Genomic DNA, 23,028 nt, shown 5'->3' on the forward strand with positions numbered 1-23,028 from the left:
AAGTCCCTGTATGCAGGGCCGCACATAAGCTGGGGAAATGGGAATGCATTTCAGGGGCCCTCGAGTTTCTCGAGCTTAAGGTTGTATTTCACATGCTTTAACCATAATTTATGAGTGGGAGGTTGTGGGATTTCTCCAGTGTTGGAGATCTTCCCCCGCAACACCAAATATTGCAATCAATCTGGTTCTATCACCTGCCCAAAAACAGCTGATGTTTGGGAAATGAAAGTCCAATAGTTGTATAATTTTGGGCAAAGCCCAAACATGTGCCAGAGAGGCAGGAAACAGCCTGTACCGGTCAGTAATGGAAACCACACTGGGTGTTTCACTCTCCTGAGACCAAGACACTTAAGTATGTAGCACTCAGAAGTGCTGACATCTGTGCTCTTGTATATTCCTTGTATGTCGTCTTTGAAATATGTTTAATGGACTGCTGTTCTGTTGCCTTGGGATGATATTGATTCATTTATATGGAGCAGATCAAACAAAAGGTGTCAACAGTGTGGTGTAGTGGACCTGGGCTTAGAAGTTCTAGCTCTTGATTTTTGGATGGGGTGGGTGAGGTGCATGGGGGCTCCAGATATTTTAACCCTTGGGCAAGGTACTTATTTTACCAGCTTCATAAATATCCAGCTGTATGAATGGCCTGGATACGTGACTGATGGGCAAATTTTTAAAAAATTAAATAAACATAGGTGTGCAAACTCCGAGTGCAGAATCTCCAAGTGACCTTGCAAAAGATCTGGCCTTTTTAGTGGGATGGAATGTCCTCAGTACACAAAGGCGCTTTGTTTACTGATGTCGTAAAACAAACCACCTGGTTGTGAAAATTCTAATTATGCTTATCAGTTATGGCGAAATGAGCAGTATTAATAAAATTATTAAGGGCTCCTTAACAACTCTTACTCAACATTGCTCCTGCTTCAGAACTAAATATATTGCCTCTTCTAAATAGTCCCTTTCCTCAGTCATTTCAGCTGTTTGACTCCACGTGCAGTTTCCTAGTGAAGGAACGTCTTCTCCACGCATTAATAAATGGCCACAGATAGTTAACGCCCGCTGGTGTGCGCGCCCGTTGATTGCTCCGGCATCCTCTTGCGTAACCGAAGGTGTTTGGCCGCCATTGTTCTGCCGTCGGCCTTTGTTCCCGCCGCCGAGGCGGTGGTTGAGCGCCAATCAAAGGGCAAGTGGAGCTGTTCAATGAGCTCTCTCCGCCGTCCGCCACCTGGCAGTTCACGAATTAATCAACGGTGCACTTTGTCTTTCCATAAACTGTTTATGTACTTTTGCGCTTTATTGCCTTGGCACTCAAAAGTCAGATGGCAAAGGTGCCACTAGCGTCATGCGAACAACGGAATGATTTATTTCTCTTGGCCAGATGGGTTTAACTCTCCTGGCTTCCTCTCCTCTTCTTTAGCGGACCTCAGGGGTAGTGTTTGGTCAGCTCGCGTTCAGCTTCCCTTTGTCTTGGTAAGATGTTAAAAATGTTCGGCTTTCTGAAGTTTTAAAGGAAGCATTTTTTTTTAAGGAGATATTTACAGATGACCCCTTATGCTTTTACCTGAACCTGTTAGACCAGGTCTGTTTACTGGTATAAATATGCCAAACCGATGCACTCGCGTCTCGCGTCATCTGAGAGAAGGGTAGTTTTAAGGTCTCTACCCTTATTTTGGTTATTGTGTTTCTGCTGTGTGCTCAATTCGGTTTTTTTTTTTGTTTGTTTGGAGGGGGTGAAAAGAACTTAAGCATTCATTCAGTGGGTGTAAAGCATTCAGCACAAAATAGCCAATGTACAACTTCAGCAGGCACTGCTGTACACACAGTGATTATAGCATACATATACATCCATCCATTACCTATACCCACTTCTTCCTGGTAAGGGTTGTGGGAGGTGTTGGAGCCTATCCCAGCATGCATTGGGCAATTGGCAGGAGTACACCCTGGACAGTTTGCCAGTCCATCGCAGGGCACAAACACCATTCACTCACAGACACACACTCATACCTAGGGGCAATTTAGAGTCTCCAATTCACCTACCTACATGTCTTTGGACTGTGGGAGGAAATCGGAGGACCCGGAGGAAACCCACGCAGACACGGGGAGAACATGAAACTCCACACGGAAAGGCCCTGGCTGGGATTCAAACCAAGGACCTTCTTTAAATACATCTATTTAAAAATTTAACCTGTAGTTACTGTATTGTGTATTAGGTATTATACAGGAAATACATACCCAGTGTTAGTGTATCTTTCGTGATCCAATCAGTAAAGGTTCATCAACAGTCAGAGCTTTAAAAATGTGGAGCTGAGGTTGTCGGTTTTAAAGACACATAATTGGGCATTCAGTGGGAATGGATGCTGATTTATCTTTGGCATTCTCTAATCCCCTGAAGGGCCCTTTGATGTTGCCCACTGCAGACGAGATGAAACCTGCACTCCTCCTGAGTGTGCTTGACAGACTCAAATGTCACAGACATAAGAATGCAAACGGGAAAATAACAACTGCCTGCAGGCCGTACGGCAGGAGCCACTGAATCTTATTGTAGACCAGCCGCGGGAATCCATGTCACACACCTCATCCTGGCTCAGGGTCCAGGTGTGCTGGAGCAGGCAGGGGGGTGTTGTGTTTTTGTTTTGATTTGTGTGTGTGTGTGTGTGTGTGTGTGTGTGTGTGTGTGTTGTACACCAGACTAAACTTTAATGTACGAGCTGATTTGTAAAATATTTTTCTAGGCAAAAAAAAGTTCAAGTATTTCAATTTTTGTGTCTTGGATGACAGAAAAATGTTGCTGTGAAAATATTTTCAAAAATATAATTTTATTTTAATTGGATGTCCATTGTAGTGTAGGTTTCAGCATAGTAGAGTGTATGGTTCCTGAGATGAAGACCAGAGACTCGTCCTCTACAGGGTAGCTGGCAGGTCTCGGGAGGATAAGGAGAGCATTGTATGTGTCTTGGCCGCACTTTGCTTCACCCGAAAGTTTGAGTCACGCTGCTCCTTTTCCCCTGGCAGTGCTGGAGATCCTGAAGCTGGTGACCAAGCGGGACCTGTTCCTGGCAGACACACACATCCTGGAGCTGGAGCAGGAGTGCGAGGTGACGGCCGCCCCCCTCGGCGTGAGCTCGCCGGGGGTGGCGGCGGCCGAGGAGCTGACCAGCCCCGGCAGCAAGGACGGGGGGCGGCGGAAGGCCAAGGACGTGGAGCTGCTGTACGAGGCCCTGCAGAAGGAGATGTGGGACGTGGTGCGCGAGTCGCTGCGCTGCCCCACCGCCGGGCCCAACCTGAGCCTGGTGGTGCAGGTCCTCCAGCAGGAGGAGCAGGCCGACCGGGACTGGGCCCAGAGGGAGGCCGCGACCGCGCCCGCCGGCCCCAGGCCCCGCCAGCTCAAGCAGCGGTGGAAGGAGGCGGTGGCGGAGGCGGCCGACGCCAGCCTGCCCCAGCAGGTGGAGGCGCAGGCAGGGCAGCTGGCCGTCTACCTGGAGCGGCTGCGCAGCCGGGTGGTGGAGGACCTGGGCGCCGCCTGCCGGAACGCAGTGCCCATCTACCCCGAGGAGTACGCCGCCTTCCAGGTGTACGCGCAGAGCTACCACAAGGCCGTCACCCGCCGGCTGCACACCATCACCAGCGCCGCCCTACAGGTCACCGACACCTACTCCCTGCTGGACTGGATCTACAACATCTACAACAGGTAGGCTTCTGAGGTCCTGACCCCTGGAAGAGGACTGACCACAGGGGGCGATGTAGGCAGTTAGATGAGAGACAGCATGAGGATGTAACAGCTGGGTTCAGGCCAGCTGGTCATGGGCATGACGTATCTAAGAAGTCCATCATATCTGACCCTGGTTATACTGTCATTAGTCAGCTAATATTCACACTTTCAAATCAGCAAGAGCATCTGCTTTTTTTAAAAACAAACAAGAGTTGCACTGTTTCTGAAATCGTCATTAATTTCTCCAAATGTTGTATGTCAGATGTCAGAATGTTTCAGTACCTGTAATTCATTTAAGTTGATTGACTGAAGAGTTCACCATTTTTGTTCTCAAGGTCTTGATTGGCTCTTGATTGAAAGTAAGCCACAAAAATCTGCAGACACTGCAGCTCGCCAGGAGTTTGACATTCCCCTTGTAAATGCTTTCCAAAACCTACAATTCACATATCTACTGCTTTCTATTAATCAATCAAGTGGTTGAGGTCCAGTAAGTCAGTGCAGTTATGCATAGCAAAACGCTCAGTGTGTTTCTTGGTCTCCCTTCCAGGGATGTTCTTAATGTGGTCAGCAAGCCCACACCCATCAACCGCTCCCAGCTGGGGCCCCTGTTGCCCTCGGAGACCGTGGACAAACTGGAGCTGGACTGCCTAAATTCCGTTAGGGTACGGCCGACTTACGTCCCTCACAGCAAAGCTGTCAATCACTGGGACATTCCTTGCCTTGACAATCGACACATAAGATGAACTGCACACTTCTGAAACCAAAAAGAGAAGTACATCTTAAGATTTTCATCTTATATTTAGACTTTAAATTTTATTTCTATTTTTTTTTTATAAATAAGACAAAATGATTGCAAATCGGGTGAGACAGTTTTACTCACTTCAAGATTTTCTAAGACAATTTCACTTGTCAAGCAAAAAGTTAACTTAAAACAAGCTAATCTTTTCTGGTTGAGAGAAAAAAATAAGATTTTACATCTCATTACAAGACTAAAACACTTGTTAAAACAGATTTTTTTCCAGTGCAGCCCCCATTTGACACACAATGTTCCAGATAAATATTAGATCACTATTATTACATGTTAATATTATTATTATATATGTTTATATTAGAAGCATTGTTTTTTCTTCCAACAGCATGTAGCAGGGTACATATAGAGATACTGATGTGCAGTGCATGCACACACACACACTGGATAAGAATGAAAAAACGGTAACGCGATCTTGGCAACTACATGTGCTGGTCTTCGCCCGGACATATTTCTGACTGGTATCTTCCCGGTTTCAGATCTCTCTTAAGAATGTGCATCAGTTACCCCTTTCCCCATGTTACACAACCAGAATCCTGGAGTTTAAGCTCAGCTTGGTTTTGGTTGTGTTGCTTTTCAGGACAAAGTGACCAATGAGCTGTCTCAGGTCCTCGACAACGAGGAGAAGAGGTGGACTGAGATGCTACAGGTGGAGGAGTACCAGTCATCATTGGCTCGCACTGTCATTCAGGTCATTCAAAGTCACATTCACCACCATCTTATCAGAGAAGGGCACAGCTCTACATGCCTGTACAGACTCTTTAATGTACCCTCATGTTCAACATTCTTCTGTTCAGAATTTTTTTTTTTTTATTGTGAGGAGCTATTGTATTAAAAAGAAATTATGTATGAGATTTTCTCAATTCGTCTAAAATGTTTCTGATCATTATGAGGCACTTACTGGTTCTTACTGATAGTTCTTATGAGGGGAGTACTCTGTTACGTAAAATATGTGAGCTACAGCTGCTGTCATTGCAGTGTTCTCTAGTGGCTGTAACTGGTACTACTTCCCTTAGCTTCAAATATTGAGTTTTGCTCTTGAATAGTGAGTGGGTCCATGTCTCACAGTTTGTGTGCATGTGTGTGTGTGTGTGTGTGTGTGTGCGTGTTCATGTGTGCAGAGACTACAGGTGGATCTGGACAGATCAGCTTCTATAAATCGAGACCTGGGCTCCCGTGTGGCACACTGCAGTTTGAATGGACTAGCTGACTTCCTGTACAGGTGAGAGGAACACACAAGTACATACACACACACACACACACAAATACACACATGCTGACACACAAACACACACACTCACGTCTTATCTCTAACCATGTTTCTGAGGTCAGAAATAGCTTCTTGCCTATTAATCTTAGATTGCATTGTACCTGTCTTAGTGTAATTGTAATTGAGAGGCCAAATCCTGTGCTATACTTGTTTAATTCTGTAATTAATATGTAGCATACTTATTGATATACTTCAGTCCAGATAAAAATACATGACAGTTCAATCACAGGAAAATGTGCTTTTGTTTCTTTTTTCCCCAGCTTCAAAAAAAAAGTTGAGATTTTCCATGAGACACAGATTGAGTCTGCTGAGCGGGTTGATGGTTACATCTCCACGACAATCGCCCAGGTTAACTGCTGTCCCCCTTTCAGGTATGTGGAGCAAGAATTCAGTCAAACGTTATCTACTGGTGGTGTTTTTCCTACAAGGAAGTATAAACCTTGGATATCTGTTACGAAATGTACTGTTCTGACAAAAAACGAACCAATGGCAGTTGTAGGTCAACAATAGACAATGATTTACTTTCTACATTTTAAAAAGCCACATATTTACATTCCGTGAAATTGCAGTGCACTGTTTCTATAGTCCTTCTCTCTAAGGGGTGTTTGTTGCCTGTTCCATTATAGTGATGTATTGATTTTGTGTGAGTGTGTGTGCCTGTGTGTGCTTTTGTTTGTAGGAATTTTGTCCAGCGCTGTAGTCAGGGTGCGTCAGAGGTCAGTGAGGATTCGGCTCGGAGAGCCAATGCCTCCCTGGACAGGATTGTGCACCAAGGGGTGAAGGTGCTGGCTGACAGGCTCTTCGAAAACATCAGGGTGAGCCTGATACGCACTCACACACACACACACACAAACATGCGCTTGCGCACACACACACACACACACACACACAGACACACACGCAAATATCCAGCACAAACCAAAGCCTCCTGCCTGATGTAAGCTTCATCAAAATCTTATCTGCCTTTCCTCTATTTCCTAATCTGAAGGTTCTCAGGGATATGGCATACATAAATAGCTACCTGCAAGTCACGTGCACAAATAGGCACACACACACGCACACATACACGAACACAAACACACACGCACACGGACGAAAACAAACACAGATTCAGGCATACCCACTCACATGTTTGCAAAGACCTATGGGCATACAAAAACAGAATTTGGCAGAATAGCACATTCCTCTCCGTAGTGTGTACAACAGCGGTGGCCCCAGGCCAGGGCATAGTGACTGTATGGGCCTCCTGGCCTAATGACCTGCCCAAACGACTAGAGAGGGACTGAATCCTGTTTACCCACGTTTCCTATCTCAGGGCCTTTCTCACCAGTCCCTTTGCCCCTTGCCTTACTGTAACAGTGGAACACATCGCTAAGTTTGTTGAACTTTCACCTTTTCCACTTTTCAGCCCTTTTTTGACAAGCTAGTGAAGAGGAAGTGGCTGAACAACACAGATGCCTTCGATGCAATCATAGCCATCATAAAGGAGCACTTCAAGAAGTTCCACAGAATGGACTGTCCGCCATACCAGGTATCCACCATTAATGACCTGTGTATATTTGCTCCCAGGTGCAAAGACATTTCCTGAAGGACAGAGTTTGAGTGATCCAAGCTCTGTTTGAAACGGGATGTGAAGTTAATGTCAGTGGGAAACACATTCACAGGCTGATGGCATCTCTTGTATCACCTGGTCCCTTAAACAGAAGGCCATACATGTTTTAATACTCATTGCTGTGATTGAAGGCCAAGTGATGGTTAAACGTGCATTGGCACAGGATAGAGTGTGTCTGAAGGTTTTCATTTGCATACAAGTCAAAGTTAATCGCTGATGATAATTGAATCCAGGCCTAAGACCTGGATGAATAAGCAAAGCCCAGCATCTACCTATGGAGAATCATAGTGATGATTTTACATCCTGAATCAGTGATTGATTGATTGATTGTTTTGGTCAAATGACCTTTTCTGCTGACAGACGCTGGTGAGCGAGGTGCACAGGCGGGTACTTATTGAATACCTGCGTGCCATCATGAGGGGACGCGTCATCTGCACATCACTCAGGATGAGGAAGAGGATGGCCAGCCGACTGCGTGACGAGAGCAAGCAGCTCAAAGTCCTCTTTAAAGACCTGGTGAGTCAGCAAGTACCAAATCAATGAAAGTATGTCAGACATACACTAACAGTGATACCGATTGGTGTGTGTCAGCTGAACTAGCTTATAACATTTTTAGAGTGTTTGTACAATGCTACAGCAGCGTGAGAAAGGCTCCAGAAACATTATTTAAAAGCTTCCTTGACCTGCAAATGCACGGTTAGAGTTGGCTCGGGTCAGTTTCTGTGACATTCCCCCTAGACGCAATGCTGAAGATATGAAGGGCTTGCACAATGGTCAGACCCAAAGGAATGCGCCCCCCCCCCCCCCCACCCCCCATTTCTGTCACGTGTGTTTGTGCCTGGATGACTTTGTCTCAAACAAAAGGAGACGGGTGATGAATGGGCACCATTGAGCCAATGGCGGCACGTGAGCGATGCGACCGGGCCACCTCACATGAGAGGGCACCTTCCCCCTAACCCCCCACCCCACCCCACCCGACCCACACCCTCCCCGGCTCCACTGGCCACCGCGTCCGCTCCGCGCTCCAGTTAAAACATCCGTTTGTCACCTCGGCAGACAACAGGAAGGCTTTGTTTACCGAGGAACATCCTGCCCGGGGTCTTTGAAGTCTCCAGTGGGGCCTGTAGCTGACTGAGGGCCCTGGACAGAAAGGCTCATGGACGTCTGGAGGGCATTTAGAGTTCCTGCAAAGAGCATGGGCCTCGACAGTCCATCTTACTTTTTTGTACTGAAAATCATGAAAGTGAATGATCCAGGTATTAAATTATTAGGTGTAAATATTTGTTGGAGGGATACAGAGCCTAAAGTGAATTGCTGTAAAAAAAAAAAAATTAAAAACTTGGATGTGTGTGGATGCCGTTGGGAGTAGTTAGGATGTCCCCCTAAAAACTCTTCATTTCCGGCCGGGGTGGTTTTTCACAAAATATGAGACTGCTTTTTATTGTATATTTTACCAAAACTTGGTTCACAAAATTTTGACACAATTATTGATTATTGATAAAACATTGCAAGAGCCTGTGCTGAGCATCGTTTCTTTTCTTTCTTTGCTCCGTGTATTACTGGGCAGTAGTTTCATAAAACTTGTTGGGTTATCCCTATGGAAGTGCCATACTCTTTAGTGTTCAGGTATTTGGAGAACTTGGATTCAGCACCAAACCTAAATATGTTATTTTCAGTTGGGCTTGTTAACATTTATTCCCTTTATAATCTGTATTCATTTTTGTGTTCAGAATACACATTGTTTTTCGCTTTTTACATTTTTTTTTTTTTTTTTGGTTTCATTATTATAATCAACCACATTATACTACATAATGAACGGACATGGTGCCATTTTATTTTAAATGTGTGTACATATAACTAATTGTGTTTGTTCACAATTAGCCGGTTTTATTTACTGCAAAAAAATGCTGACCAATCAGATGTTCACGAGCATGGAACAATAATGGAACAATGGGAGGGAGGATAATGGCAACTTTTTGTTAAACTCACCAAAAACAGAGATGGAAAATGGTCACGTCTTATACATACTAGCTCACACATTGCCTTTTTTCGTGAAACAAGCTCCTGTCTGTTTGCACTGTCTTTGGCTAGATGTTAATATTGTCACATACTTGTCACATATTGTCACAAATGCAGCTAATAATGAATATGCTGACAGGACAGTTGCAGATGATTGATCGCACAGTGGATTATGATTCACAGGACTGTTGATTATGTTGATTATGATTGGAAGGGAAACTGATTATGCTGACAGTGTATTTGATTATAGCGCTGCTTGTTTCACTGTGAAGTGGCTCTAAGTGTTTTAGCTGACCTTTAAGTTGAGTAAGAGCATCTGTTAAATGTATATAACGTGGCGCCAGGTGCTTTCATACTTAGCTCTTTCTTGTAGCGTAATGACGAGGGCAGCTCTGACCCCTGACCCCTGTTCCTCAGGAATCAACGTCCTCGTGGCTGGACAGCGCCGTCCCACACCTGTCGGAGATCATCCTCTTGGAGGACACGCCCTCCATCCAGATGGAAGTGGGAGTCCTGGTGAGAGAGTTCCCAGACATACGGTAAGGGCCTCCCGAAAGAGACGGCCTGCTCGAGAGCGGAAGCATCGTTCAGGGGGTCGCCGGCTAGGGCCCGAGCCAACAAAAACCGAGAGGCCCCGGAGTCAGAAGTCAGCCTAAAAGCATTTCAGCGACGCTCTCCTCTCTATAAATGGCATACGGGTGGTAGAGGTGGAACTTGTGAAAGCAAACAAGCCCTGACTGCTTCCTGGTATTAATGGAAACGCAAACCGCTACCGCTGAAGCACATGAAAGAGAGGGAGCCATCCATCTCAAGGCCTGAGCCAAGAAAGAGCCGAAGAGCGGCTTCCTGCCCAGGTCTGACATATTAGCAGTGTTTTTTAACCTGCAGAGGTCAGTCGCCAACTTTAGGGTCCCACTGGGGCAATCCCGGGGACCGAGGAAGTGGCCGCGAGCAGAATGCATTCTTAATGCCGCCATACATCTCTCTGCCCCTCTTCCGCGACACTTTATAGACTTGACCCAGTTGCTGCTTCAGCCTCAGTGGGCAAGCCCAAGACCAGGACTGTCGCCACCCTTCCTTTCTACTTTCCTCTCTACCTAGTTTAGCCCTGGCTGCTATTTGCACCGCAGAGTCATCGCCTTCATTTGGAAGTCAACTCACCTGATGGTCCAGGTGTGAACTAAACTAGCCAGACTGGAGTTAGCTGTCCCTACCCTGGACACTTATGTTTCCGCTTAAATTTCCCATTGAAAGCAATGATTTGTTCAATGACTCAGCATTATTAGCATTTATGAGTTAAGCAGTAGTAATCTGTGGTGTAGTCTACTGAAGAGTGTAGCTGAAAGTAATTTAGTAAGTAAGAAGCCAGAAGCTCTTATACAGAGATACTTACAGAAGGGCATACACACAGTTTATTCAATGAGAAAATGAGTATGTTTCAAACAATTACCTCCCAGGGCTCAAAGCAATGGTTCAGTCCATGATTCTGCACCATCAACCATAAAGATGAGTGCTTGCTACAATGGGACATTTTTTAAGCAATATTTTGGATATTGCTTAAAATATCTGGAATGTCCATTTGTATTGGTTGACCCACCTCATCACTGCACCATCTTCCTTCAAAATCTGGAAAAGCACAGACTGTGCTGCATTCCTCTTCTTTCCACTGTATCGTCCACCAACTGAACTGCCCAGATTGGTTCCCAAACGTTAATAAGACAGTGAAATATGAGTGAGATTGTAAACCCACAGGAAAAACCATACTTCAACCCCAAGAATGATCCCTTTACTCCTAGACCCAAGTACCAGGCCCATATCCCATCCTGAGATAATTAGGTCCACCCTGGTATGGTATGCATGAGATATATACATGTGTCAGTGTGAGCTTATATGTGACTCTGTGTGTGTAAGTTATGCATGTTATACAGTAGCAGCAGAACAGAATATGCAATCAAGACATTCCAATTCCCTCCCGTACCATCCACCAGGCCTTCAGCACTCGCACAGGAAGGCCTGAACCGGCCCAGCCGTACGAGTGTCAGTTCCAGCACGCCACGTCAGTTATCTTATTGAAAAAAGACCCTTCCACCTTCTTGCACAACCAGAGCAGACACATGAGTCACTCTTGAACAGTGCCCATTCAATTCAAGACCTCGAGGCGGGTCATAAATGTGGTATTTTGAAAAATAACACAGAGAATTCCGGTGGCACAAGTTGAGGACCTCGGAAACAATACAGTGGCACGCTGTCCGGCTCGGCCATCCGGCAAGGTGAGGCGATGGCAGTCGCACAGAGACGAGGGCTCTCCGGCGACCGACGCTCCGCCCGCCCGCCGCAGACAGGAAACTGTTGCAGGGCTGTTCCTGCCATCCCACAGGAGACTGGCTGGTGCCAAGGTGCTCCTTCAAAGGCCAACCGTGCCTGACTAACAAGCACAGATGTTAAAGTCATCTTCACGGCTCACGGGTCTCCTTGTTCTCGAGTGTCGACCCCGCCCATTGTTTGCAGGAGATCAAAGTCTGCCAACAGCGGTTTGACTTCCCCTATTTCTCAACTGTTCCCCCTACCAAGAAGCTGTTTTTCCCCTGTCCCGGTCTGTTCACTGCAGGGGTGTCAAATCTTATCTGTGCAGGTCCGATGTGGGTGTGGGTTTTCATTTTAGCCCAGCAATAAGACACCTGATTCTACTTATCAAGGTCTTGATGGAAGACTAAAATTAGTTAATTAGTTGAATCATATGTGTGGTGGGCTTAAACAGAAACTGTCACCCACACCAGCCCTTTTTGGATAAGATTGGACACCCCTAGTTTACGGTAACATTTGCACTCAGCTCTGTCCAAAATGCTTTTATTTTAACTTTGTAAACAGTAACCAGCTGGTGTGAGGAGCTCAGTGCTGATATCCTTTTCTACAGCCCATTATTTTTACAGCATTGCTTTTCTCTTAAGTGCTTTACAAATATATTTGATCGAGCCTTGATTCCCTCTCGCTCCCCCAGGAAGAAGCACATATCTGCCATCCTCAACATCCGCGGGATGACGCGGCAGGCGGAGAGGCAGGAGATCCTGAACATCGTCAAGGACATTGAGAACAGCGACAGCCTCACGCAGCTCTCCCGCGACAGGGCCCTCTTCTCCGAGGTCCCGGTGACCTCCGAGATCCACTGCCTCAACCTGGGCCTGAGCCGCATCGCCCTCACCGCCACCTCCTGCGTCTCCGGCCTGAGGCCACGCCGCAAGAGGACCCCCGTGAGAGCGGCGTCTGACGAGATGCTCTGAACTCACCGGAGAAACCACCAGGGGGCGACGTCCTGAAAAACTGGCAGGCGTCCAATGGGGGGAAACGGAGGAACACTTTACTCACCCATCCCCTTTACATGGACGGATTTTGTGACATGTAAAGCGACAATGACCGTGAGGTGATTATAAATGAGGATCTGTGCAACAATTCCATGGCCTCGCCAACTAATTTTTCCCTTTATGAGATTCTTAATAAGGAACAAAACCAGAGAAACAGCTTGACTTAGAAAAAATTTGCCTGCCAGCTAAGTCCTTGCATAATAAATTAGGTTTTATTTTCAATTAAAATACCAGGAATTTTTCAGATACCCATTCTTGTAACTAAAAGATGAACCCCAACACTTGACTTCTGTCAACTCCTAGAAATGAACTGGATAGCAAAAATGAATCTGAAAATGGCCACATAGTGTATTTGATATGGGTTATATGAGGGTTACAAAAGATATGATATGTAACTTTGATCACTACTGATGAAAAGCAACATTTACTGATTAAAATATTGCTGGTAAAAAATATATTTCTTGTTCCCAGCAATGTGCTTACTGTAATATACAGAAGATGGCGGTTTTTGATGCCAAAAAATGATAAACGCTTGATTTAAGGTACTATACAGTTTAATTATCTATTCATTACGATGAGTCTCTTCATATTTAAGAGTTATTGATACACAGTTTATTTCACATTGTTATATAGGCAAATGTAAACTGTGAAACTCAAGCAAAGAGGATAAGACCAAGACGACAATTATTTATATACCAGCAGAAAGTCTTATTTATTGTTAAGTAGTCTGTCCTGTTACTGTAATCAAACTCTTAAGAAAGCATTCAGCTGAATTTCCATTTCAAGTTATCTTTCTCCTTGATCTAACACTTATGAATGATCAAGACAAAAAGCTGTTGTCAAAATATCAACAAAAAATATATTAGAGACATTAACAAAAGCAAAAAAAAAAAAAATCTTTTTGGCTGTGTTAGATTTACAAGTGAATCATATCAGTTCGTTTAGCTTGTGGTCTAATGATTTAATCTTCATTGTATAATGCATATGAGAGGGCCTGTGGTTTAATATGTAGAGTTAATGTATTCAGGATTATTATCTGCTGTTGGAAGTGCACAGGAGGGGATTTGAAGGGGGCATGGGCCGCCTCTCGAATGTTCACAAAAATAGTTAATCATTAATTCTGTATGTGCTGTACATGTTGATCGGAAATTGCTTTTAAAAGACAGGCCTTGATAATCTGGTTTCATGCCTTTAAGTTTAATTTCTTAAAATCGTCACTTTTTCTCCACTCTGCTGGTTGGGTTGCCCATGTATGCGGCACAGTAACTGTATTTCCTGTTTATTCTGTGACCAATACGAAAACAATTGGTGCACAATTAGATGTAAAAATACATTTGCCATGAACTGTAAATAATCAAATCAGCTAATGTGAATAAATGAGAAAGGTAAGATCAAAGCGCGTTGTTTGGGTTGTTGTTTTTTCCAAGCGTGGAAACAATGGAATAAGAGAAAAAGCCATTAATTAAGTATAAAGACAATAGAGCTGAGCTATCCCAGTTGGGGGGAAAGGTTCACAGAGAAAAAAAACAGCAGAGAGATGGAAAGGCCGCTCACCAGCGGGTGCCATTTTAAGATCTGCAAGGCCCTTTTTATCTGCCTCCGGTGGAGGAGGGAAGGTGAAACTGTCAGTTCCTGGAGAGTACAGGGTAATCCTGGAGGACTGACAGAGCTAAATAACAACGTCCAAAAAACAACAGAACAATGGCAGCTGAAGAGAGGCTCACTGGGGAGTGCGGTCCAGCCCTTGTTATGGAGTCAAGGGCCTGCACTCAAACATCGCTCTTTTTCTCTTGGTTTTTTTTTTTTTTTAATGTTTTTTTTTTCTGTGTTGTTTTCGTTACTGGTTCTTGGCAGGTGTGGTCGTGTTCTGAACCGTGGGCAAGTTCAGGACGGGCACGGCTCCAGCATGGCTCCACTGGAAGGGCTGCGGCCATGGAAGGGTATGAGCCAGTCCTCCAGGCCTGCAGACAGGATGTTTTTCAGTAAACAACAGTTTCCTGTTGTCCGCTGAGGTGGCAAACGGACACTTTTATTGGAGCCAAGTTTACACCGCATTATGGGAGGGAACTTCCCCCGCTATGTCTTACTGGCGGCGGTGGGGAGTTTGGGGGGGGTTTGAGGGCAAGAGGGTGGTGGGTGCAATGTTGCCCCCCTTTTTATGTTCTAAAACCTTTGCACTCATTTAACACCGACATGAGGGGAGACAGCCAATGGTGTGCCAGCCCTGGTCCTGGAGAGCAGTAGGGTGGGCTGGTTTTCATTGAAACTCAACACTAAATTGATTAATTAAAGCATATATAACTAGTTCCAGGAGTCTAAAGCAGCCACCACTGTCCTAGATCATAATAAAATGATTCATGCCTAATGATTAGTTGTAACACTGAACTGATACGGGTAGTTATAGTAAACTGAAAAAGAAGCACCAATAAAACCCAGCTAGGCTGAAGCACATCTCATGCTGGATGGTGGAACTGTCATCTTAAGCTCAACCTGGGTAAGACTGAGGAGCTACACATTCCCTCCAAGTCCTCTCACCACCCTCCAGACGTTTCCTTTAATTCTAGATGCAACAGGAGAGCTCACAAAACCAAGGGGTAACCTAGATGACCGACTCTCCTCTTTCCATGTACTGGCAGTGTGAGTTGGGATGTAGATCTGAAGAATGAAGAAACCATTTAAGAAGAATCCATTTAACCCTCACAGCTCCCATTCCAAGTCCTGGTACTCCCACATCTAGACTATTACAATTCCCTTCTTGTCAGTCTCCCTATATGTGCCACTAAACCCCTGCAGCTAATATATAATGCAGCCACACAGTTTGTGTACAGTCTTCCTAAACGTCCTGACTTCACTGACTGCCTGCTCCAGCTCACAGTTTAAATCCTTTGTACTAGCCTACAGGGCAGCAATTGGAACAGCTCCACCACCATACCTCCCATTAATCTTCAAATCTTTTACCCCAGCTAAAATGATCTGCTATTATTATGATGATGATAATGATTCCTACCCTTCTTCTTATTATTATTATTACAATAATTGTTAAATATAGTTCAAATACCATATTTTACATCTTTAACCTTGATTAAAAGCATTTGATGGCTGTAATAACAGATGGTGGGTAAAAATCAGAACTCAGACTCAAACTCGAAAACCACCTTTGTATAGTGATCTTTTTGTGCATGACAGCGCTTAATTTTTTGGCAAAACATCATGTCCATGAACATTATCTCCCAAATAAAGTCCCCATGCTCCCCTGGCATTCATCCACTTCTTCGCCAGTCATCCACTCCACCTCGTCGGCCTGGTGACTGTGGTGTTGGTACGCAACTAGCAGGCCGGAGGTACTCAGCTCTAACATCACTGTGAGAACCCTAATTGATCCAGCTGTAGTGGTCCTTGGATAAGGGAGGATTTTCCTGTACAGTTGGGAAGGGGGAGCTGGGATGTTGACTAATACTTGAATCACGGTGTCTCCCAGTCTTACCTAACATTCTTTTCCAGTTCCCTGGGCTTTCAATGTCTTCTGCTGTTTATTCAACCCATTTCCTGTTTTTTTTTTGTCTGTGAGAGTGTCATTTATTTATGTGCTGAACAATGTCCTATTTTCTGATCGTTCTGATTATTCCAACAGACTAGCATGTATGTTGCACATAATTACAGGGATACATCATTACATCATTTCTTGTCTTGGTCAAATGTTCTTGAGTTGAAAACTAATGTCTGTTTCTATGGGTGCATTTGTGTTAATATTCCACTTAAATATGTAACATGTGATGTTAATGTATGACATGAAGTTGGACCTCCCTTGCTGCTGTTGAGGCCTCTACTCTTCTGGGAAAGGCTTTCCAGTAGATTTTGGAACATGGCTGTAGGGATTTACTTCCATTCAGCCACAAGAGCATCAGTGAGGTTGAGCACTGATGTTCGATATATGACCTGGCTTGGAGTCGGCATTCCAATTTATCCCAAAGGTGTTTGAAGGGGTAGAGGTCAGGGCTGTGTGCAGGCCAGTTCTTCCCTACCAAACTCAGCTACTTTCTTTATGGACCTTGCTTTCTGCATGGGGGCATGGCATGCTGAAACAAGAAAGGGCCTTCCCCAAACTGTTGCCACAAAGTTGGGAGCACACAATTCCCTAGAATGTCATTATCTGCTGTAACATTACACTTTCCCTTCACTGGAACTAAGGAGCCTAGCCCAAACCCTGAAAAATCATTATTTCTCCTCCACCAAACTATAAAGTTGGCACTGTGCATTTGGTCAGGTAGCGTTCTCCTGGTATTTGCCAAACCCAGATTCGTCTGTCAAACTGCCAGATAGTGAAGCGTAATTCATCATTCAAGAGAACGCTGCTCCAGAGTCCAATGGCAGTGTGCTTTGCACCACTCCAGCCAATGCTTGGCATTGCGTATGGTGATCTTGTGTAAGACTGCTCGGCCATGGAAACCCGGTTGAGCTGTTGCCCCTATACGTTTCCACTTCACAATAACAGCACTTACAGTTGACTGGGATAGCTTTAGCAGGGCAGAAATTTGAGGAACTGACTTGTTGGAAAGGTGGCATCCTATGACATTGCCACATTGAAAGTCACTGAGCCAGTATTTGTCAATGGATATTGCATGGCGGTATGCTTGATTTTTTGCACCTGTTAGCAATGGGTGTGGCTGAAATAGCCAAAACCAGTAATTAGAAGGTGTCCACATACTTCAGTAAATATAGTGTATTTCAATATATGTTATTTAGAAACTGTTTTCATTGGTTCTTTTGTCACCTTGTGCCATACATAATTTGGAACATTTGATCATTTTTTATTTGAATTTTTATGATGAATCATTTTGAAGGCAAATTTAATGACTGTTAAATTTGTGTTTCTTGTTGTAAATAATTAACATAAGCCAGTGAACACAAAAAATATTTGATAGTGTTGAATTTAGCTTAATGGAATTGAATTTTTTGAAGTGTAGCTTTGTGCAACAAGCACAGTTATGCATGTGCTTGTTGCACAAAACACTCAAACACTGACACTGACAACTAAACACTTAAAAAATTCATTTTAAACACTACTGGTCAAATCAACTCAGTCGGCCAGTTTAAAAAAAAGTTGTTTTCCTCCTGGTATAAACAGTGCAGCCGTTTGAGATGGCCCTGTCATTAAACATCCGGCCTCTAAATAGTGCGTGTCGTCTGACGTTGAACTACAGCGACATATTCTGTAGAGTGGTTTAGCTTGAATTATCCACCATCTTTGTTGCAGGATACACATTTTACGTAGCGTCAAAGATGGTGGATAGTTAAAACATTGTCTGTGGTACTCGTCTCGTATGTATTGTTAAGTCCAGAAATCACACAATTACCAAGCTAAAGCTTGTTTTTACGGTTTTAGTTTTGTGATAATGACGTACTGTAAAACTAATTAGGGGATGTCGACTTGTGACACTTTTCAGAAACAAGTAGCCTCCATCCTGGAGACAGTCGCCAACTCTGCTGTGACAGAAGTGAGCAAATTTGTTAATGTTGGTTCCTCCACTGAGTTAGTTGTTGAAGAATCTGCGATTTCGGCTGGAAATGAAGCGCAGACAATAGCATTACTGTCGACGGCGTCCGAAGCTAAGACGGTGAGTGCACCGACTCAAGCGGGAGTTGTAAAAGCCATGGTTTTAAGCAAATAAAGTCCAACCAACTTTCTTCGGCAAAGGCTGCGACTTTGCAAAAATAAAATATCTATATCATATATCTCTCATTTAAGCTGCACGTGTACTATTAAATTAATCCAGAGTATAAAGCCAATATTATAGGAAGCCGGGCGAGTGTACAAACATGGAGGAAGAACAAACAAGATGCACATGTTATAATGGAAGTCCATCGAAAATCGTGTCCGAAATCTGTAGTCAGATTGTAGTTCACCGGGACTTCGTGATCACACATTGACGTAATATTTAATACGTTAATATTTGAGTATTTGTATCAATATTCAAGCAGAATGTGATCATTAAGCAACGATGACATTGAGACATTAAAACTTAAATTTTTAAGAAAAATTTTGTGTTACATAATTTCATGTTAGCATGTCAGAAATGCCCGGGAAATATTATACGAAGGGAAGAATATGCATCGGCGTCTTGTGGTAGTTGCGTTTCTACTCTTCTTCCTGTCTGGTGAAAAATACGTTATGCTTTAAACAACTTAACAATATTCTATGACCTGAGCTGTATGTTTTTCTTAACAAGATAATAGTGTTACCTTGTAATAAAATATATAAATATCATGTCAGAGGTGCTGTTATTGCTATGCAATAACAGCAGTGATTGATGGTGATTAGTTAAAATTCAGATTTATTGTAATAAATATTCTTCCAAACTGGAAGTTAAATTCAGCATATGCTACCATGTCAGTATTTTCTTTTTTGGTTGGGAAATTGAGTTGCTGCCGCAGTTTAGATTTATCTAAAACCATTTAATTGGAAGATAGCAGGAGTGATTTCATATTTCTTTTTCCTTTTTTGTTAATAAAGCAATAATTGAAAGTAGATAGGTAACTACCAGAAGTTACTGTAAAGTGTGCCACAAATATCCAAAAATAAAAATGGAATCATTGCAAGGGATGTTGATGTATTCCTGAAATATCTGGCAGGAAATGTTTTCAGTTGGTTGATAAAAATCTGTACATTGTTTCTCAGGCACAGTTTGCTTCTAGTATGGAAACACTGGCTAAAGAAGCGGTGAACAAAATCTGCAAACTGGCCGTCGAAGAGTCGGCAGTTTTACGTTTGGAAGTGTCTCAGAGTCATAATGAGAACGGTGACCTCAAGAGGAAGTTGGAGCTGATGGAGCAGGAGCTTAGGACTGTGCAAGAAGCTGGGGTGGGAGAGAGACCTCTAAGCACTCGCTCTGTTGGAGTGCAGGTTGGTAATTATTATGCATTTTGTTTAGACTTGTACTTTAAAGATCACAGGTTCAGTACCCAGCTTGGACACTGCCATTCTACTTAACCTTCAGTATTTAACCTGAATTGTTTTAGTGTATATTACACAGTACGTTATAATAAAGAAACTCAAATATGGCAGAACAACCAGTTGAAAATTCAACTTGCACTACATAGCTTAGCTATCAGTGGTGGAACTTCTGCTTTCCATATAAACACATGATCGACATCTTTCTGAATGATTCCATTCACATACATTAGGCTGGTGGTTTTGTTGCCTTTATTCATCTTTCCAGTCAGGTCAGTTCTCTGATTTTGCGAGGCCTCATCTTTGCTTGCACAGTTATCACAACATGAACACGTGTCTTCAGTAGCATCAAAGTATTTGCCTTAGTATTTTATTAGTTGCCATACTTCATGTACGAGAAGAAAATTATGCAAATTAGTTCTCATGCACCTGCTTGAGAAGTAGAAGAATTTTAACCTTTTCAAGAAGCACTCTTTATTTGTGGAAGCCGTTTCCCTTTTAGCTCTGAATGTGCTCTAATACTGGAAGCATATTATGGGCTGAGGAGCAACAAGAGTCATTGTGTTGCATGTTTGGAAGTGTGAAGCCTTCCAAATTCAGAATGATAATCTCACTCCTCTATTAAAGTTTGCAGATATGGAACAAGATGGGAATGTATTGGTCATTGTCAAGGAAGAGACGGTTGAAGATAGTGGTGACGCACAGCAAGAATTTGAGATCAGTGAAGAGGGTAAGACATTTCAGAAAACTACTTTGATGGATGAGACATGTTTTTGTATTGGTACAAAAAGAAAAAGATTGCACTTTGTTTCTTTATATATGTTCTTCACTTTTGCTCTTACCGCCAGGACGAGGAGAGCCAAGTAAGAGAGAGGAACTTTCAACTGAGAATGGTGTGGAGACATCTTTAAAGGTTGCACAAGGCACAGAGGCACAATCTATTGCAGAAGAGCCAGGTGCAAATATTAAAGATCCAAATAGAAATGCAAAGAGGAACCAAAAGGCCAGGTCTAGCAAAGGAAGAAGCTGGCTCGGTTCCACAAAAACCACACGGACTTTCAGCAAGAGACTCATTCGTAAAACGCCAAAGGCCCTTGCACTGGAGAAACCTTTTAGCTGCCCTCATTGTGATAAGGCCTTCACAATGAAACGTGGTCTTGACCAACATCTCTTAGTTCACACTGAGAAAAAGTACAACTGCCTTAAGTGTGGGAAGAGCTTCACCCAGAAACATAATCTTAAATCACACCAGTTTGTCCATACATCAGAGAAACCATTTAGCTGTACACATTGCGGGAAGGGTTTCACTGTAAAACGTAGTCTTAAGGTACACCTGCTTATTCACACAGGTGAGAAACCGTACACCTGTGTTACTTGTGGAAGGAGTTTCCGGCAAGCTAGTTACCTTAAAATACATGACAGGGTCCACACTGGAGAGAAGCCCTTTACCTGTGATGTATGTGGCAAGAGCTTCAGCATTGCAAATACACTTAAAACACACCAAATAGTCCATACAGGGGAAAAAGCATTTAGCTGTGATTTATGTGGGAAGAGTTTTAGTCTTGCAATTAATCTTAATAGACATCAGCGAATTCACACAGGAGAGAAGCCATTTAGCTGTGATGTATGCGGGAAAAAATTCAGCCAAGCTAATAATATGAAAGCCCATAAGCAAACTCATATAGGAGAAAAGTCCTACACAGAAGAGAAACCTTTTAGCTGTGTTACATGTGGCAGGAGGTTCACTTACAAATGTTTACTGAAAAAACACCAGCTCATGCACACTGGAGAAAAGCCTAAACAAATTCCCACAGGGAAAACATGGGACTGTGCCTGTTGTGGAAAGACTTTCAGTTGTTTTTATTCCCTTAAAACACATGGGCGGGTTCACACAGGAGAGAGACCATACAGTTGTGTTAAGTGTGGGAAGAGGTTCAGTCAGACTAGTGCACTGATAACACACCAGAGAGTTCACACTGGAGAGAAACCATTTCGGTGTGATGTTTGTGGAAAGAGTTTCAGCCTTCCAAATGGTCTTAAAACACACCAGCGCATTCACACAGGAGAGAAACCATTTATCTGCGCTACATGTGGGATGAGTTTTGGCTTTGTTGGTAATCTTAAGAGACATCAGCGTACTCATACAGGAGAAAAGCCTTTTACCTGTGACATATGTGGGAAAAGTTTTAGTCAAGCAAATAATGTTAAAGCTCACCAGCAAATCCACACTAAAGAAAAACCGTTTATGTGTGACAAATGTGGGAAGAACTTTGCTTATTCACGAAATCTGAGGGAACACAAATGTGTTTATGCCTGAAGAAAACGTCACTGCTCTGAATGTGACTGGTACGCATCTTCTGAAAGGGTACAAATCTCTCAGACCCAAACATTTCAAGCATCAGTGGACACCTATCACCTAAGAAAGGCAGCTAGCTGTAGGTGATTATTTGGTTTTATATTACACGTATTTATGCAGTTCTAATTTAAGTTAAAGGTGAAAAATTAATGTGGATAAAGTTGTGCGTTTTACTTTGCCAATGCATTTTGCAAAGTAAACCACTATGTCCAGAACTCCTACACTTGACAGTTTTTTGTTACATTTTCGTACCATTGTGTCATTTTGTTCCTGGTATCATATCAAGTGGAAGTGGCTTGTTAGAGGACATCTCAATTTTTCTAGTTCTATTGTTGCAAATGTGTTTTCCACATAAAATATGCAATGACAAAATTATTAAATATTGTGTCCCTCAATCAAACATCGCCCATGTTATCTTTGTGAAAACTCTTGTAAAATAAAGGACTATTACAGAAGTTGCATGACCCTCAGGAGGTGAAAATCTTATTGGTGGGGAAACAATGGTACTCAGAAATTTGTCATAAATCTATGGTAGGTTAAATTACATTACAGCCTAAAGCAGAAGTTCCCAAGTTTGGATACGAGGACCCCCGGGATCCATGAAGAAGGAGGTCCACAACAGAATAAACTAAACTGTGTTCCCTTTTTTTTAAATATCTTGTTTATATTTATGTATTTCAGCAATTACACATATATAAAGTTAAAATTGCAATGGCATTGTATTTGTTTATAAATGTATTTTGTACTAAATGCTATGCCTTAAAAAGTATTCACCCTGTGATTTATGTTGGCTTCAGGAATTATATAAATGCTACAGGACATTTTCGATAAGCTTTCATGCAGCGAGATGCAGCGATGATAACGTTTGGGAAGTTGTGGCCTATAGTATATTGAAATATCTTAATGCAGAAAAATAGTGTACCTTTGTTTTGAAATCCTTAGGCCG

General features: G+C 43.2%; 2 protein-coding genes across 4 annotated transcripts in view; both read left to right on the forward strand.

The window, feature by feature from the left end:
* Positions 1-14,173, forward strand: part of exoc3l2b (exocyst complex component 3-like 2b) — a 39,281-nt gene extending 25,108 nt beyond the window's left edge. For all 3 annotated transcript variants that reach the window (XM_035384869.1, XM_035384868.1, XM_035384867.1), the window contains exons 4-13: positions 3,013-3,688; positions 4,257-4,371; positions 5,098-5,208; positions 5,639-5,739; positions 6,048-6,158; positions 6,467-6,602; positions 7,196-7,318; positions 7,760-7,915; positions 9,836-9,957; positions 12,417-14,173. In XM_035384869.1, coding sequence (XP_035240760.1) covers positions 3,013-3,688; positions 4,257-4,371; positions 5,098-5,208; positions 5,639-5,739; positions 6,048-6,158; positions 6,467-6,602; positions 7,196-7,318; positions 7,760-7,915; positions 9,836-9,957; positions 12,417-12,696 — 1,931 coding nt within the window. In that variant the 3' untranslated portion in view covers positions 12,697-14,173. The remainder of the gene's footprint in view (positions 1-3,012; positions 3,689-4,256; positions 4,372-5,097; positions 5,209-5,638; positions 5,740-6,047; positions 6,159-6,466; positions 6,603-7,195; positions 7,319-7,759; positions 7,916-9,835; positions 9,958-12,416) is intronic.
* A 3,804-nt stretch (positions 14,174-17,977) lies between these two features.
* Positions 17,978-22,541, forward strand: LOC118209432 (gastrula zinc finger protein XlCGF57.1-like). The gene is made up of 4 exons (XM_035384723.1): positions 17,978-18,392; positions 19,454-19,678; positions 20,354-20,456; positions 20,575-22,541. The coding sequence occupies exons 1-4, from the start codon at positions 18,198-18,200 to the stop codon at positions 22,041-22,043; spliced, it is 1,992 nt and encodes a 663-aa protein (XP_035240614.1). The 5' UTR covers positions 17,978-18,197; the 3' UTR covers positions 22,044-22,541.
* Positions 22,542-23,028: the final 487 nt, after the last annotated feature.

Source organism: Anguilla anguilla, chromosome 12 (genome assembly GCF_013347855.1).
Source record: "Anguilla anguilla isolate fAngAng1 chromosome 12, fAngAng1.pri, whole genome shotgun sequence".
NCBI classification, from domain to species: domain Eukaryota; kingdom Metazoa; phylum Chordata; class Actinopteri; order Anguilliformes; family Anguillidae; genus Anguilla; species Anguilla anguilla.

What these genes read in the sequence shown, in the direction of transcription:
- LOC118209432 (XM_035384723.1), top strand. Translation starts at nt 18,198, where the DNA reads ATGTCGACTTGTGACACTTTTCAGAAACAAGTAGCCTCCATCCTGGAG. An exon ending in CTCGCTCTGTTGGAGTGCAG is followed by an intron (nt 19,679 to 20,353) that starts GTTGGTAATTAT and finishes CCTCTATTAAAG; the next exon opens with TTTGCAGATATGGAACAAGA. An exon ending in ATTTGAGATCAGTGAAGAGG is followed by an intron (nt 20,457 to 20,574) that starts GTAAGACATTTC and finishes TCTTACCGCCAG; the next exon opens with GACGAGGAGAGCCAAGTAAG.